This window comes from Lagenorhynchus albirostris, chromosome 18 (assembly GCF_949774975.1).
Source record: "Lagenorhynchus albirostris chromosome 18, mLagAlb1.1, whole genome shotgun sequence".
Taxonomy (NCBI): Eukaryota; Metazoa; Chordata; class Mammalia; order Artiodactyla; family Delphinidae; genus Lagenorhynchus; species Lagenorhynchus albirostris.
In genome coordinates, this window is record NC_083112.1 from 34,717,989 (window position 1) to 34,731,366 (window position 13,378).

The 13,378-nt window shown below is 40.4% G+C and overlaps 1 protein-coding gene across 1 annotated transcript; it reads right to left on the reverse strand.

Moving 5' to 3' along the window:
• Positions 1–1,274: 1,274 nt before the first annotated feature.
• LOC132508707 (probable phosphoserine aminotransferase) lies at positions 1,275–8,570 on the reverse strand. Its single transcript, XM_060129081.1, has 3 exons — positions 8,432–8,570; positions 2,767–2,950; positions 1,275–1,846 (listed from the first exon to the last, which is right to left on the reverse strand). The coding sequence occupies exons 1-3, from the start codon at positions 8,568–8,570 to the stop codon at positions 1,702–1,704; spliced, it is 468 nt and encodes a 155-aa protein (XP_059985064.1). The 3' UTR covers positions 1,275–1,701.
• Between the last annotated feature and the right edge of the window lie 4,808 nt (positions 8,571–13,378).

The following is a 13,378-nucleotide window of genomic DNA, read 5'->3' on the forward strand; positions in this document are numbered from 1 at the left end:
GTCAGTCTTGCTTAGTGGGGGCAGAAACTCCAGGCTTACCCGACGTAGCATGGGCATATATGCTTGCCACATTCCAAGAACCAGAAACACAAGAAAGATGAAGCCAGACCAGACACCACAAAGCTGTGACCGTTGGGCTTATAAGTCTGGGATTTTTATGAACCAAGGAGGAGCATGAAGGGGAAGTGATGGTCCAACTGGCTGTGTTGGTAGGGGCAGGTAGGGGCAGATGAAGCTGCTGAAATGATCCGCTGAGGGATGACAGAGCTGGCTATGGCAATGGGAATGGAAATAAGTGGAGATTCAAGAGATCTGGGGCCGGTACAAACCACAGGGACTTGTAACCATCATATGAATGGATGAGGAAGGAGGCAAAATAGACTCTGAGCACTATTATATGTGAACACTCGGATGGCATCCATGGACTGGCCAGCTTTTGCTGTTGAAACATTTACTGTGTTTAAACAGTCACATCCTGCACTGAGCCCTTGTTTTAAGCTCTTCAAACATCCCTGAGGTAAGTGGGGGAGTTATTTCAATCCTCCTTTTTACAGATGAGAGAACCAAGACTGGCAAGGTTTAGCCCTAAGCAGGAAACCCAACTAACCCAACTAATTGGTGCAGAGCTGAGACGAAAGATCAGTATAGTCCTCATTACACAATCCAACGAAACACGAAGATAGCTCAAAACTGTCCTAGTGGCATGTTTCCAGCCTAAGTGGGACAAAGTTCATACAACTTTATACCGTGAGCTGTGTTGTAAGGTGGTTTGTTGATAATGTCCGTTCCAAAAGCCAACGGAAAGGTGCCAGTATGCTGAATCATTAAAAACATGGATGTGCAGAACTCAAGTCTTACACCTTTCTGAACAAAATACCCTTCACAGATGCTAGTTTTAGACTCAAGTTTTCCCAGCATGAAGATTTTAAAAGAACAATCTGTCTAAAAAGCATGTAAAGAAATTCATTGACAAAGGTTTAGATGTTTTAGGACTTTAATGTCCTTCACACGGTCAACATAAAACACTGACAATGGATGAACAGTAGGGGAAAAGACTCTTCAGCAAAGATCTTCCCGAGCTCACGGCATCACTGGTCAAACACCAGAAAGAGAACAGTCACGTGAAGAAACAGTAAGGGAATTTAACACAGATTTTTAGTTTAACAGCATAACTAAAAAACAAAACCAACCAACCAACCAACCAACCAACCAACCAACCAACCGTTCTTCTACCCACTGAAAGGAAAGTAAAAGTGAATCAGGGAGCTTCTAACTCTTGTGAAGCAGCTTAAAAAGGGAGAGGGGAGGGGGAATGGGAGGCACACAACTGTTGAGAACGTAGCACTCTAATGCACAAGGTCAGGGATCCTAACAAATTCTCAAAGTCTCAACATATACCAACAAGAACCGAATTATTAGAAATATAAAGGCACAGAGATATAAATGCATAGAGATATAAACTATTTGGTATTAAAAACAGACCTTGCTATATAAACATATAGTAAGTCACTTTTATCGCTTGATGAGAATAACCGTATAAAGAAAGTCCAGAAGACCCCACTGCTGTCATCTTGCAAAGGATCAAAATTCAGCACCTATAGGGCCCCACCCACCCTCCATGCTGTGTGTCTGTTTGTCTCTAAAAACAACAACTTGCAATTTGCATATACTTAAACCCATAGGCAGCTTTGAATATGAGATCTAGGCAGAAGAAGTAGTAGCAAAGAGAACAGTAGCTAGAATTTGGTAGAAAAGCAACAGAAGACTTTTTAAAAGCTTCCAGTTCAAGTCAGAATTAAGGTTAAGTTTCAACAGCTTGGGATAGCTGTGGATGTTTTGCTGTTCTCTGGAAAAAGAAGAAAATCTATCATAAGTATGTTCATTCGAGAAAAATACTGTGTTTGTTTAGTTTCTTTTAGACATGCCCAAGTGACTTTCAATTTTGTACACCTTCAAGGGCAGAGTGTATATTGGTTAGGATGTGCTCATAGCTGGTGCATCTCCAAAAAATGCTTCATGAAGGCTGCCAGCTTCTGACATCTTCGATGGTGACAGCCTTATGCAGAGAGGCCCGAATCCCTCCCACGGACCCAGAAGAACCACCAATGCAGCCGTTAAGAACAGGAACATCTGGCTGATCATCAGGACGACCCTCCTTCCCGTCACCAGCTCCTGCGAGAGTCACGGCACCTGAGGCCATCGTGTCCAACCTCCCACCTGAAAGCCCCCGCAGGTGGCCAGGAGTGTCACACATCTCAGTCATTAGAAAATTCCTTTCCAACGCAGTGAAGGACCGTCACGCTCACAGGTAACCTAGGTTAGCTCAACTCTTCGATGAGCCTGCCGTGCGGGGGAGCAGGGAGCGGGCAGCTATTCTCATGCGTGACAACATACATTTTTCATGGAGCTGACAGATTTAACTACTGTCTCTGACGTTCGGGGGAGCAGCAGTGTCTGTTCTTACACCGAACAGGCTGTGCCAGCTGCACCAGAGCTGGGACGCACCTTTGTGCTGTCAGAGCAGAGATTTTCAAAGGCAATTTTGACCAGAGCTCCTAGAAGGTGTGGCCCCCCCATGCTCCCGGCCGTGGAATCGCGCTAAGGGGCCTGTAAGCAGCAGCACGAGCACCCCTGTAACAAACGGTCTTTCCCAACTAGTTACAATAACTGCTACTCCAGGATGGGCAGGCTCCTAGATGTGTCTCCTTCAGCGTCTGAAAACTAAACCAATTCTCTGACAAGCTTCTGGATGGGACATGTACTCACCTATGCCCTTTCAGGGAGATCATATTGAGTTCAAGAGCTTTGTCGAGAAATCTTTTTTCTAAAGCATCATCTCCTTTGGTGTTGCCAGTGTGGAATGGAATATTCATCTTGCTTCTATTCTGGGGCTCCACTGGACATCTGAAAAACATGTTTCTTCTTCCAGCTATTTTTCTGCAATGTGCAACTGCCATTAACACAGCAACAGAAAAGTTTTAAAAACCATTTTCCAGATGCAAACAAGAGATTAAAAAAAAGATCTGTGACAGGACATTTATAATTTACTTAGGGAGACCACTCTTGCATATGGAACAGTGACTTAACATTCTCTTATATGACTCATACTTAATTTCCAAAAGCCTCAGTTTCCTCATCTGAATATTAGGAATAATAATAATATCTCCATTTCATACTAGTTATGACAGTTCAGTGGTACAACATATATGAAGCTTCCAACCCATGGCAGCCACACAGCAATGTGAATGACCCTTTCTCTACAAGGCTGCAGAGAAAAAAAATAAGTTGGTCCGAATAGTGGTGGTAAGATTTAAAAATAATGAGCAGCAGCTTTCAAAGCACTTAAAACACTGTATTGTCCCAAGCTGTGTGACCTTGAACAAGTTACTAAATCTCTCTGTTGTGCCTCTCTGATGTGAGGACTAAATGGCCACAAATTCTCTGCAGCCCTCCCAGCAAGAGGTGGGGTCTTGTGCTCCTCGCCTTTTGAATGTGGGCTGGCCTTGTGGACTTGCTTTGACCAAGAGACTGCAACAGGAGTGACGCTGTGCAACTTCCAAGCTGAGTCCTCAAGGGGCATGTGGCTTCTATACCTGCCCTCTTAAAACATCACTGCCATGTTAGCCATCCCGAGCTAGCCCGCTGGAAATAACAGACCCAGCCAACAGCTAGCCAGCAACAGCTGCCAGATGAGGGGGGCCATTTAGACTCTAGGTGGATCACCAGATGACTTTGGTTGAATAAGTGATCTCAGATGAGAGCAACAGAAGGAACCACCCCCACTGAGCCCAGCCCCACCTGTTGACTGAAAAGAATACTGAGCCAAAGAAATGGCTGTGGTTTTAAGTCACTGTCTTGAAGTGTTCTATGATGCAAAAGTAGATAACTGATAGAATTCAGAACAGCATCTGGAACACATTCAATGCTATGTAAATATCTACTGAAGTCAATAAATTTGTCTTTTCATTCTCCGCACCTTGCAGAGGGCTCATACAGACTCTCAAAAATGAATGGGTCATGTTTCATCTAGGATACGTTAGTATTTGACTTCAGTTTCTGATTTGGAAAGTGAGCAAGCCAAAATTATCTTCCACTGACAACCAAAGGAGACTAACAGAAGAAGAGCTGACATGCTATTCTGGATAACAAGGAAAATATGTAATAACTCTCTCCATTTTCTCAAGCACATCCTGTCTTATTATTCCACTTCTACAGGGTGGGATTCATTAAAAGTAATCAGCAAAAAAAGCAGTGTGAGGAAGCCCCCATTAAAAGCTATGCTCGCCCCTCAGGGCACACATATAATTCCTGTTAAAGTTAATAGGAGTCAAGTGCACGTCGACAGACAGAAGAGACGCAAGCAGGGAAACCAAGTATCTGGTAATAGGCTTTGAGGCTGAACTCTGGGGCCCCCTTTTCACAGCTAGTAGGTATCCTGGTTGACATTTACATTAAAAATTTAGTGTCTAACCTCTTTGATTTTGTGCTGCCTCAGGCTCCCCGGGTGACAGTCCAATCATAGAGCTGGAGCAGCAAAAAGGACACATGATTTAAGGGGAAAAAATATTAAAAGGGGGAAGAATTAGGAACCTGCATTTACAAAGAATCTGTATTTACAGGCATCCCCCCGCACATTTACCCATCCTACTGTGAATATAGATGGTATCATCACAGCAACAGTGTCATAACAACTAGAAATTGAAGATTAAATTTGCACGGTGCCCGAGAGTGTCCCTGCTGTGGGGCTGAGGGAAGGAAGAAAAAGATGAAGGGGAATCAGCTGCTCCCAACCTAGCAAGACGGCTGTGGAGGGAATTCAAATTCCACAGGACAAGCCCTGTGGAAGCACAGAGCTGAGCAAGTACCTCTGCCTGAGGGAAGATTGATGGTTTCAGAGGAAGGGAGGTGGGAGGGGTCAGGACAGGGGGAGACAAAGGAATGGCATCTGGCAGACAGCTGTCTCTGCCAAGGCACGGGGGACACCAGCAAGTTCTCTGCAGCACCTGGGGTGCTGGGTGCCTGGCTGGGGGCAGGACTGCAGACCGCAGAGGGCCCTGCGGACACGCTCTCCTGGGAACTGGATCGATCGGATCCTGGAGCAACAAGGAGCAATCAGGTCTGCACAACAAGGAGCTGTGCGTTTTAGAAAAAGCACTAGGACACAGGGGCTAGAGGGTGGGGACACTGGGGGAGAGGCCTGCTAGAAAGCTCCCACAAAGAACTTTCTAGGTCAACAGAATTAGGGCTCGTGACCAAGACAGGGACACTGGGGAGTTTCAAGCTTGGGCAGTAAATGCAAATGCCATTAGGGACCCAACGGTCATATAAATGAGTATAACAGGCCCAACATGACAGACTCAGCACAAACTCCCTACGTTACCTGTTAACTGTGAGGGCCCATTCTTTACTTCCACAGAGAAACAGTCTCCCTTTTCCTTGAAACACATAGCCCTCCCAGTCTGTTTCTCCCACTTTCAGAGACACGGGGATTATGAAATAAGACATCTGGATTTAAATCATCTTCCCATGTTCCAGTAAGGGCTCAAATTGTGTGTTTTAAACCCTGTGAGCCACGCCGGGCACTGCCATGGGCTGTGCTGGGCCACTGCTCCCAGGCGTTATCACTAAATCCCAGAGCAAGGGCAGCGCCTGTGGCCTGAATGAGTTGGGGGGCAGGGAGAAGGTGCCAGGCTGACAGAGCGCTAGCAGGGGGCCGGGTGGGTGTGGGAGCAGCAGGTAATCCTGGGACTACAAAGCTTCCAGGAGAGAGTCTGAGCAGCGCTCCCCAGGGAGTCTATCAGGGAAGCTGATAAGGATGGTTGTGACTGGAAAAGCAGTGCCACAGTCAGTCCTAGAAATTTAGGAAATCCTGAACTAACAGGGCTACAGGGGTTTCTTGACTCAACTTCCTAGAGCGTCTCAAGAGCTCCGGTGAATCGTGAACTCCCAAGAGGATAATTCATACAGGAACAGAGTTTTCCCCAAATGCTTTGGGTGAAAAACCCACTGCATCTCTGGGATGAGTATTCTAGAATGCCCACTGAGAAACCCCGGGACTCCCCTAGGTACCAGAGGGGTGTGTGTGAGGGGAAAGGCACCACCTCAGCGCGAAACAGCATCTCACAAAGGTGGTGAGGGTTAGGAGGGCGCAAGAAAACCGCAGGTAGTTGGTGAGCGATGACAAGACGCTCGTTTCAGTGGTGTCTGCTCCAAAAGACAAACCAGAAACAACAAGGGCGCGAAGAGTGCATCCTGTGGTGAGAGAAGCCCACAAAAGAGTCACTAGGCCTCTCCTGACTGCCTAACTTTTAAATAAAAAATTAAATTTGCACACGATTAGGAAAACTAGAGTAAAAATATAAAGATCTATTCCCTTCCATAGAGGTGGTTGCCCTTAACAGCATTTTGTGCATTTTCAGGATCAGATACACAAATGTGTATACGTGTATATATGCGTCTTTCCATATGTACATATATACATATATAGTATTTACAAATACAAACACTGTGGGTTTCTAACTGGAATAATAGACATGTCCTTTTCTACACCTGCTCTTTTTCCTTTTGACCTGATGACGTATCATGTCATCTTCCCAGTTTGCTCACAGACCTTCCCTGTTCTCCACACACATCTTACTCCATACCACCGATGGATCCTAATTTCCTTCATCAGACCCCTCCTGAAGGACATCCGGGTTGTCTCTAGATTTTCCCCATTACATAAGTATCCCTCATTGGACTTGCGGGTGCCTGATTTTATGCACACTTCTGTGCAAGGCAGAGTACTGGCAGAGGGCAGGTGCCTAGAAGTAAAAGTCTTTGGACAAAGAGCAAGAGAGTTTTGAACTTTGATGGACGCTGCAAACCTCGCTCCAAAATTGAACACTTTTATTACACTTAACATAGGCAAAGTGTGCTTGTTCCCTCGTCTACACCAGATGTTATCAGTCTTTAGAATTTCTGCCCATCAGAGGGGAAGAAAATCCCATGGTTTTAATCTGCATTTCCTAAAGAAGTTGGTCTCTCTTCATTTGTCTAGTAGCCAGCTGTGCTTCTTCTGAGTTGTTTGCTCATACAGGTAGAAACCACCTTCTGCCTTTTTAAAATTTGGTTATCCTTTTTCATTTATTTGTGGGTTCTTCTCTATATCAACAGTAACCTTTCTATGTTAATACACTACCAAACTTTTGTGTCTGTCATTATGTTTTGTTTATGTCTTGAACTGTAGAAAAGTTTTAAATTTTCATGTAATTAAATATCTTTTACTTTATGGCTTCTGAGTTTTTTGGCTTACTTAGGAAGGCTTCTGTACTCCCTACACTTACACCGAAATTCTCTCCTGTATTTTATATTTGCTTCTTGCATTTAGTTGCATTTACACCTTTTCGACTGACTAGAATTTGTGTATGCTGTGATGCAAATATCTAATTTCTGTTTAAATGAATTATCAATGCTTCAATCAGTTAATTAGACAAAAAGTCAAGTTAGACTGTAAAATTGTCTAAGTTAAAATACAATTCTCAAGTAAACAGGGACCAGTTTCTGGACTTTTCCACCGATCCGTCTTTCCCTCTGCCAGTGGCTTTATATGTTAATAGATCATATGTTAACATTATATTTTATTAATGTTAACATATTTGTTTAAAATGATTCATCTATCCTTTTGCACTAACTTTTTCAGGTGAACACTGAACTGACTTCTAGATATTTACTAATTTTTGTGACTATTGCGAATGGGATCTTTCCTTGTTTTTTAGTGTTATTTCTGGAGAATGGGAAAGTAACTGACTTTTACATATTTAGACATAACTGATCACAATTCTGAACATGATCATATCTAGTTTTTTCACTGATTCCTGCATTTGGAAAAAGCAGTCATTATCATCTGTGATTTTTGTTGTTTCCTTAGTAAAGGCTCTGGAACCGGCCTCCCCCTGACTCTCCCCATGTTCTTTTTCTGCCTGATCCCACTTCCCCGCTGAACCTGACCCTAACCTGTCTGCGCTGCTGTAAAACACTGTCTGCCCACAGGGTTGTGATGACAATAAAATGTATTCATATCTGTAAAGCGCCAAGGGCTCTGCCTAATTTATTTTATTCTGGGGCTGTCATTAGACACATCACATGCATCCCTCTCTTTCCTAAGGCCTGGACCCCACATGAAAGGGAGAAAAGGTGACCTCGTATCTGGATATGGATTTTGTCACTTCACGAGCTTTATCAGATTAAAATTAATATCTAATACATATTAAACACTATTTGTCAGGAACATCCTAGGTGCGTTCCATAAGAAACACAAGTAATATTGACAGCTAACCGTTAAGGAAATAATTAACCATTAAGGAATAACCATTAAGGCTGTTTTAATTTTAGCACACCGGATATATAAGGGGTATAAGTTCTAGTAGCATTAAAAATTAGAAAGAGTTACCAATTCTAATAGTAGCTTTTCCTTTTCGACCACTTCCCAAAATTATAGTCCTCTTTTTCTGTCTAGCAGCTTTGCATGTTTCCTTCACCGATGGAGAAGTTATCCACTGGTACTGAGAAAGCAATGATAAATATGCCATTTACGTTACAGGTAATTTAGGAGGGTTTGATCTTCATTGGAAATTAAGATATTTTAAGTTAATAAAAGGTCTTCAATCTGCATTTCTGGGAGGCTAAATTAAAGCATCACACAACATTTTCAAAACGAGAAAAGCCATTTCATTTGAGTAAAAACTTAGTTTTAAGATGGCAGAAAGTACCTTGATAATTTTCTTTTAAGAAGGAAAGAAAAACAAGCCATTAAAAAGAAATTCTTCTGAGAGAATTAAAACATGTGATATACCTCTGACTTGGCACTCCTTCCATTCTGGAGACCTTTTTTGATAACTGTTTTCATCACAGAATGATTTAAAGTAAAATAAATTGAAATTAGAGTAATTAGTTCCCAATGAGTGGCTATTTCCATTTAAAACCAAAAGCCAACTAATTATTGCTTTTCCCATAAAATTAAATATGAAATCTACATTATGTAATTGTACACTTATTTCCCCCTTTGTGTATTCTAACTTCTTCCTCAGAAACCTAAGATGCCATCTTGCATACTGCCCACAGTGGCTACGATTTTGGCAGCAGCAAAGGACAACTTTAAACATTTTGCACCTAAGGTGGCTTTGGATACCTCTGGATAGAAAGTACAGTCTGAGCCATTTTACAAAATGTGCGGCCATTTTACAAAACAGCTTGACAGTTCCTGCAAGTGTTAAACATAGAGTTACCCTATGATCCAGCAGTTCCACTACTAAATCTATACCTAAGGGAAATAAAAACTTATGTCTGCACAAAAGCTTGTACGTGAATGTTCATAGAAGCATATTTCTGAAAACAAAAGGTGGAAAAAATTCAAATGTCAATCTGACAAATGAATAAACAAAATGTGGAATATCCGTACAATAGAATAGCATTCAGCTATAAAAAGGTTTGAAATATTGATCCATGTTACAACATGGATGAACCATGAAAGCATTATGTAAAGAAAAGCAGCCACTCTCAAAAGATCACATATTGTATGGTCCCATTTATATGAAATGCCCATAATAGCAAATCTGTAGAGACAGAAAGGAGATTAGTGGTTGCCTAGAGCTGAGAGGGTTGACAGAATCAAAAAACATTGTTAATGTGTAATGGGTTTCTTTATGAGGGGACAGAAATCTAAAGTTGGATTGTTGTGATGGTTACACACGTCTTTTAGTGGTTGCACTAAGAACCACTGAATTGTATACATTAAAGGGTTAAATTATGGTATGTAAATTACATCCTAATAAAGCTGTTAAAATTATAATTTTATATTTATAAATTTGAAAATTCATCCAAAATGACAAATTCTTAAAACATGCAACCTAACAAGAATAACCCAAGAAAAGAAACATCTAAAAAGTCTATATCTACTTAAAAACTTGTTTGTATAATGAAGTACCTTTACAGAAAATGATTTCCAGGGATAAATGGCTTTCCAAGTAAATTCTTCCGAATATTTAGGGAAGAAATATTGGTAATCTTACATAAAATCCTTCCTGGAAACATAAAATAATATATTGCTCAAAAATTTTATAAGGCCAACATAAGCTTCAGATCAAAACTAAAAAGAATATTACAAGAATAGAATCATAGGCCAGTTTCTCTTTTGAACATGTATGCAAAATTTGTAAACAAAAGCACAAACTGTATCCATGGTATGTAAAACAGTAATATATCACAATCAAAGTGGCTTTATTCTAGTAATGCAAGGTTGGTTTAATGTTCCCACGTAAAACTGATCCCAGGAATGAATTAGAGTGGGAAAAAAGTCATTTAAAAAAGAAGTCTTGGGAATTCCCTGGTGGTCCAGTGGTTAGGACTAGGCGCTTTCACTGCTGGGGGCCTGGGGTTCAATCCCTGGTCAGGGAACTAAGATCCTGCAAGGCATGAGGTAGGGCCCCCCCCAAAAAAAGAAGTTTTAACCAGGAGAAGCACAAGAGTGAATAAAAATAACAGATACACCTTATGAAAAGTAGGAGAAGATTATGGAATATTTGAAACTTTAAAAAAAAACAGAAATTGCTAAAGATTCAAGAGGATGTGACAAATGATGTACATAGGGAAAAAATAAAATAAAATAAAATATACAAATGATGGGAGCCCAAACATCCAGATACCCAAGTCCCATCTCTGAAAATCCTCATTCAATAGGTTCTGGATTTCCTCTATATTTAAAAACCTACAGGTGATTCTGACAAGATTCATAGACAATGTAAAGCTCCTGATTTACAGGGAATAATACCATATTATTTTGTTATTTTATAGTTATATTAACAGGTTGTACTATTCACAGATAAGTCTGATGTCAAAATGCACTCCCCACTAGGGATAAAAAAGGAACTAGTACTCTCTACTGCTACTTGGTGGCAGCATGCATATACTGCAATGGCAATTATTGTAGGAATCCAAATTAATGGAACATTTTAGAATTGGAAGACTACATAGAAGTCACCTAGTCAAGCTTCCAACTATTATAGTTGTGAAAACTAAGGCCCATATAAATGAAATGATTTATCTCCAAAGAGGGTTAGTGAAAGAGTATGAAATAAAAAATACCTCTGAACTTTTAATTCAGTGCTATTTTTATTAATCTCACTATTAGCTCAAACTTCAGTGTGACAGATTTGGGATTGAATTCTTGCTTGAACTTAGTGGTTGCATGCCTTTTAGTAAGTTACTAAAACACTTAACTTCACTTTTCACATATGTAAAATGGTGAGCCTTGACTGATATAGAGTATGAGATAGCCTAGCACTGTTTTTAACACAAACAAGTACTTAAATTTTTTTGCCTTTCATCCCTATTAGACAACCTCTATTTTCTTAAGAATAAAAGTGTCTTTCAGCTAGCAAAACACCCCAGAGCTGACCACATTCTGGCAAGAGATATAGGATTCTTTTCCTTACTGGGGGGTTCTTTATACCTGATATTTGAACTGCACTGAAACATGAACTTCTCTTGTTTATACTGTATTAATGGACTTGATAGATGAATTTTAAAAAGTAATATGCAGGAATTAAGCTGCATGACTCTCAAGAAATATAATTCGATAGTGGTGGCTAGAATGATAAACAGTGTTTGGATAGGGAGTCCATATTGGATATGAACAACCTGTACTCCCATTCGTCTATTAAGAATAAATAGAATCCTTTAAAAATCTATTTTAAAGGACAGTTATTTTCTTCTACCTCATTTAAGTTACCTCAAGAAAAAGACAATCTCCTGAATCCTTGTTTAAAAGGCTTTTAATATAAAGCAAATAATTTTTTGCAACATTTCCCAAACTTTTCATTACCAAGTTAGCTGAGGCTTCTCAACGATTATCATTTCACAACAATATTTCCATTTTCACCTTCTTTAAATGAATTGGCCTCATAGATGTGCCATTAAAACAGAGCTTCACCCTCAACATATTTTAAAGTTTGTATTCAAACAGTATGAAGAAAACAGGATCAGGGAATTCAGCCGTAAAAGTGAATGGATTACTGATACATGTTACATCATGGATGCAACTAAGTGAAAGAAATCAGACACGAAAGGCCACATATTGTATGGTTCCATTTATACGAAATGTCCAACAGTGGCAAATCCATACACATGGAAAATATTACACATTAGTGGTTGCCAGGGATTTGGAAGAGACGGAAATAGGGAATGACTGCGTAAAATGGTTGTAGGTTTTCTTTTGGGGTGATGAAAATGTTTTGCAACTAGGCAGTGGTGACAGTTTCATAGCATTGTGACAGTACTAAATTCCACTGAATGGTACAGTGAATTGTAAAATGATCAAAATGGTGAATTTTATGTTATGTTCATTTTACTACAATAAAAAGGAGAAAGAAATAGGGAAAGACTTTGAGTTTGGGAAAGTAAGGTGAACTGGTCAAGAAAAAGACAGCTCTACTATTCAGTTTTCTCTCAGCTCTCCCAGTGCATTAATCCTCAGCAAAAAGTAGCGTGAACTTGTAGATGACAGTCATTCAACAGAGTCCAGGGAAAAGTAAATAAAATAAAACCCAACTCTTCTTCTTTAGCACATCTATGAAATGTTAACTTGCTGCTCAGCCACGTGGACATTCATGAGGACGTTTCACTTTAGGTGTCCTCTACTCCAGTACTTTACTCACAGCTCATTCACACATGTATGCAACAGCATTTCTTAATTTAATGGACTCTGCAGTGCTGGTTGTGATCAGTCTCATGAAAAGAAAAGGGAAGGAGGAAAAAGCCTCCACATTGGCTTGGTGGTCTTGGGATGAAATGGATGCAGAAGACAGTTTGATTGTCAAACTGGAAACTTTTATTTTCCTTTTCCTCTTCTTTTTATCTTTCCTATAAGGTCTTCTGTCCACTTCCCACCGCCTTCTTTCAAACAGGAAAGACACTAATTAGCTGCTGGATTTTTTTTTCTTAAAACAACTATTGTTTTAGATTTCTTGTTGTCCGCTGAATGTTATTGTTTTTACTGCCAAATGAGCTCCGGTGGTTGATGTAGGGGGTCGCTTGGGAACTTAACTTTTTCAAGTTTAAGTGGAAAAGTTTTTTTGTTTGAATTGGCTTTTACTGGGTGCTTCAAGATTTGCTCTTAGCTCTTTGATGGGGGACTGAGTAGCACTATGTTTCCTTTGAGGTCCCAGTAAATAAAGGATCCCATGTCCTCCTGGGCACTTTATCGTGATTTTGCTGTGTGTGCTCCCTAATAGCCAGATGCAGATTCCAGGAAAATGACATATAAGTGAATATAAATAATCTAATAGTTTTAGAATTTGCTTTGGCCATACTCCTGGTCTCATTCTACTTCTTGTAGCAGATG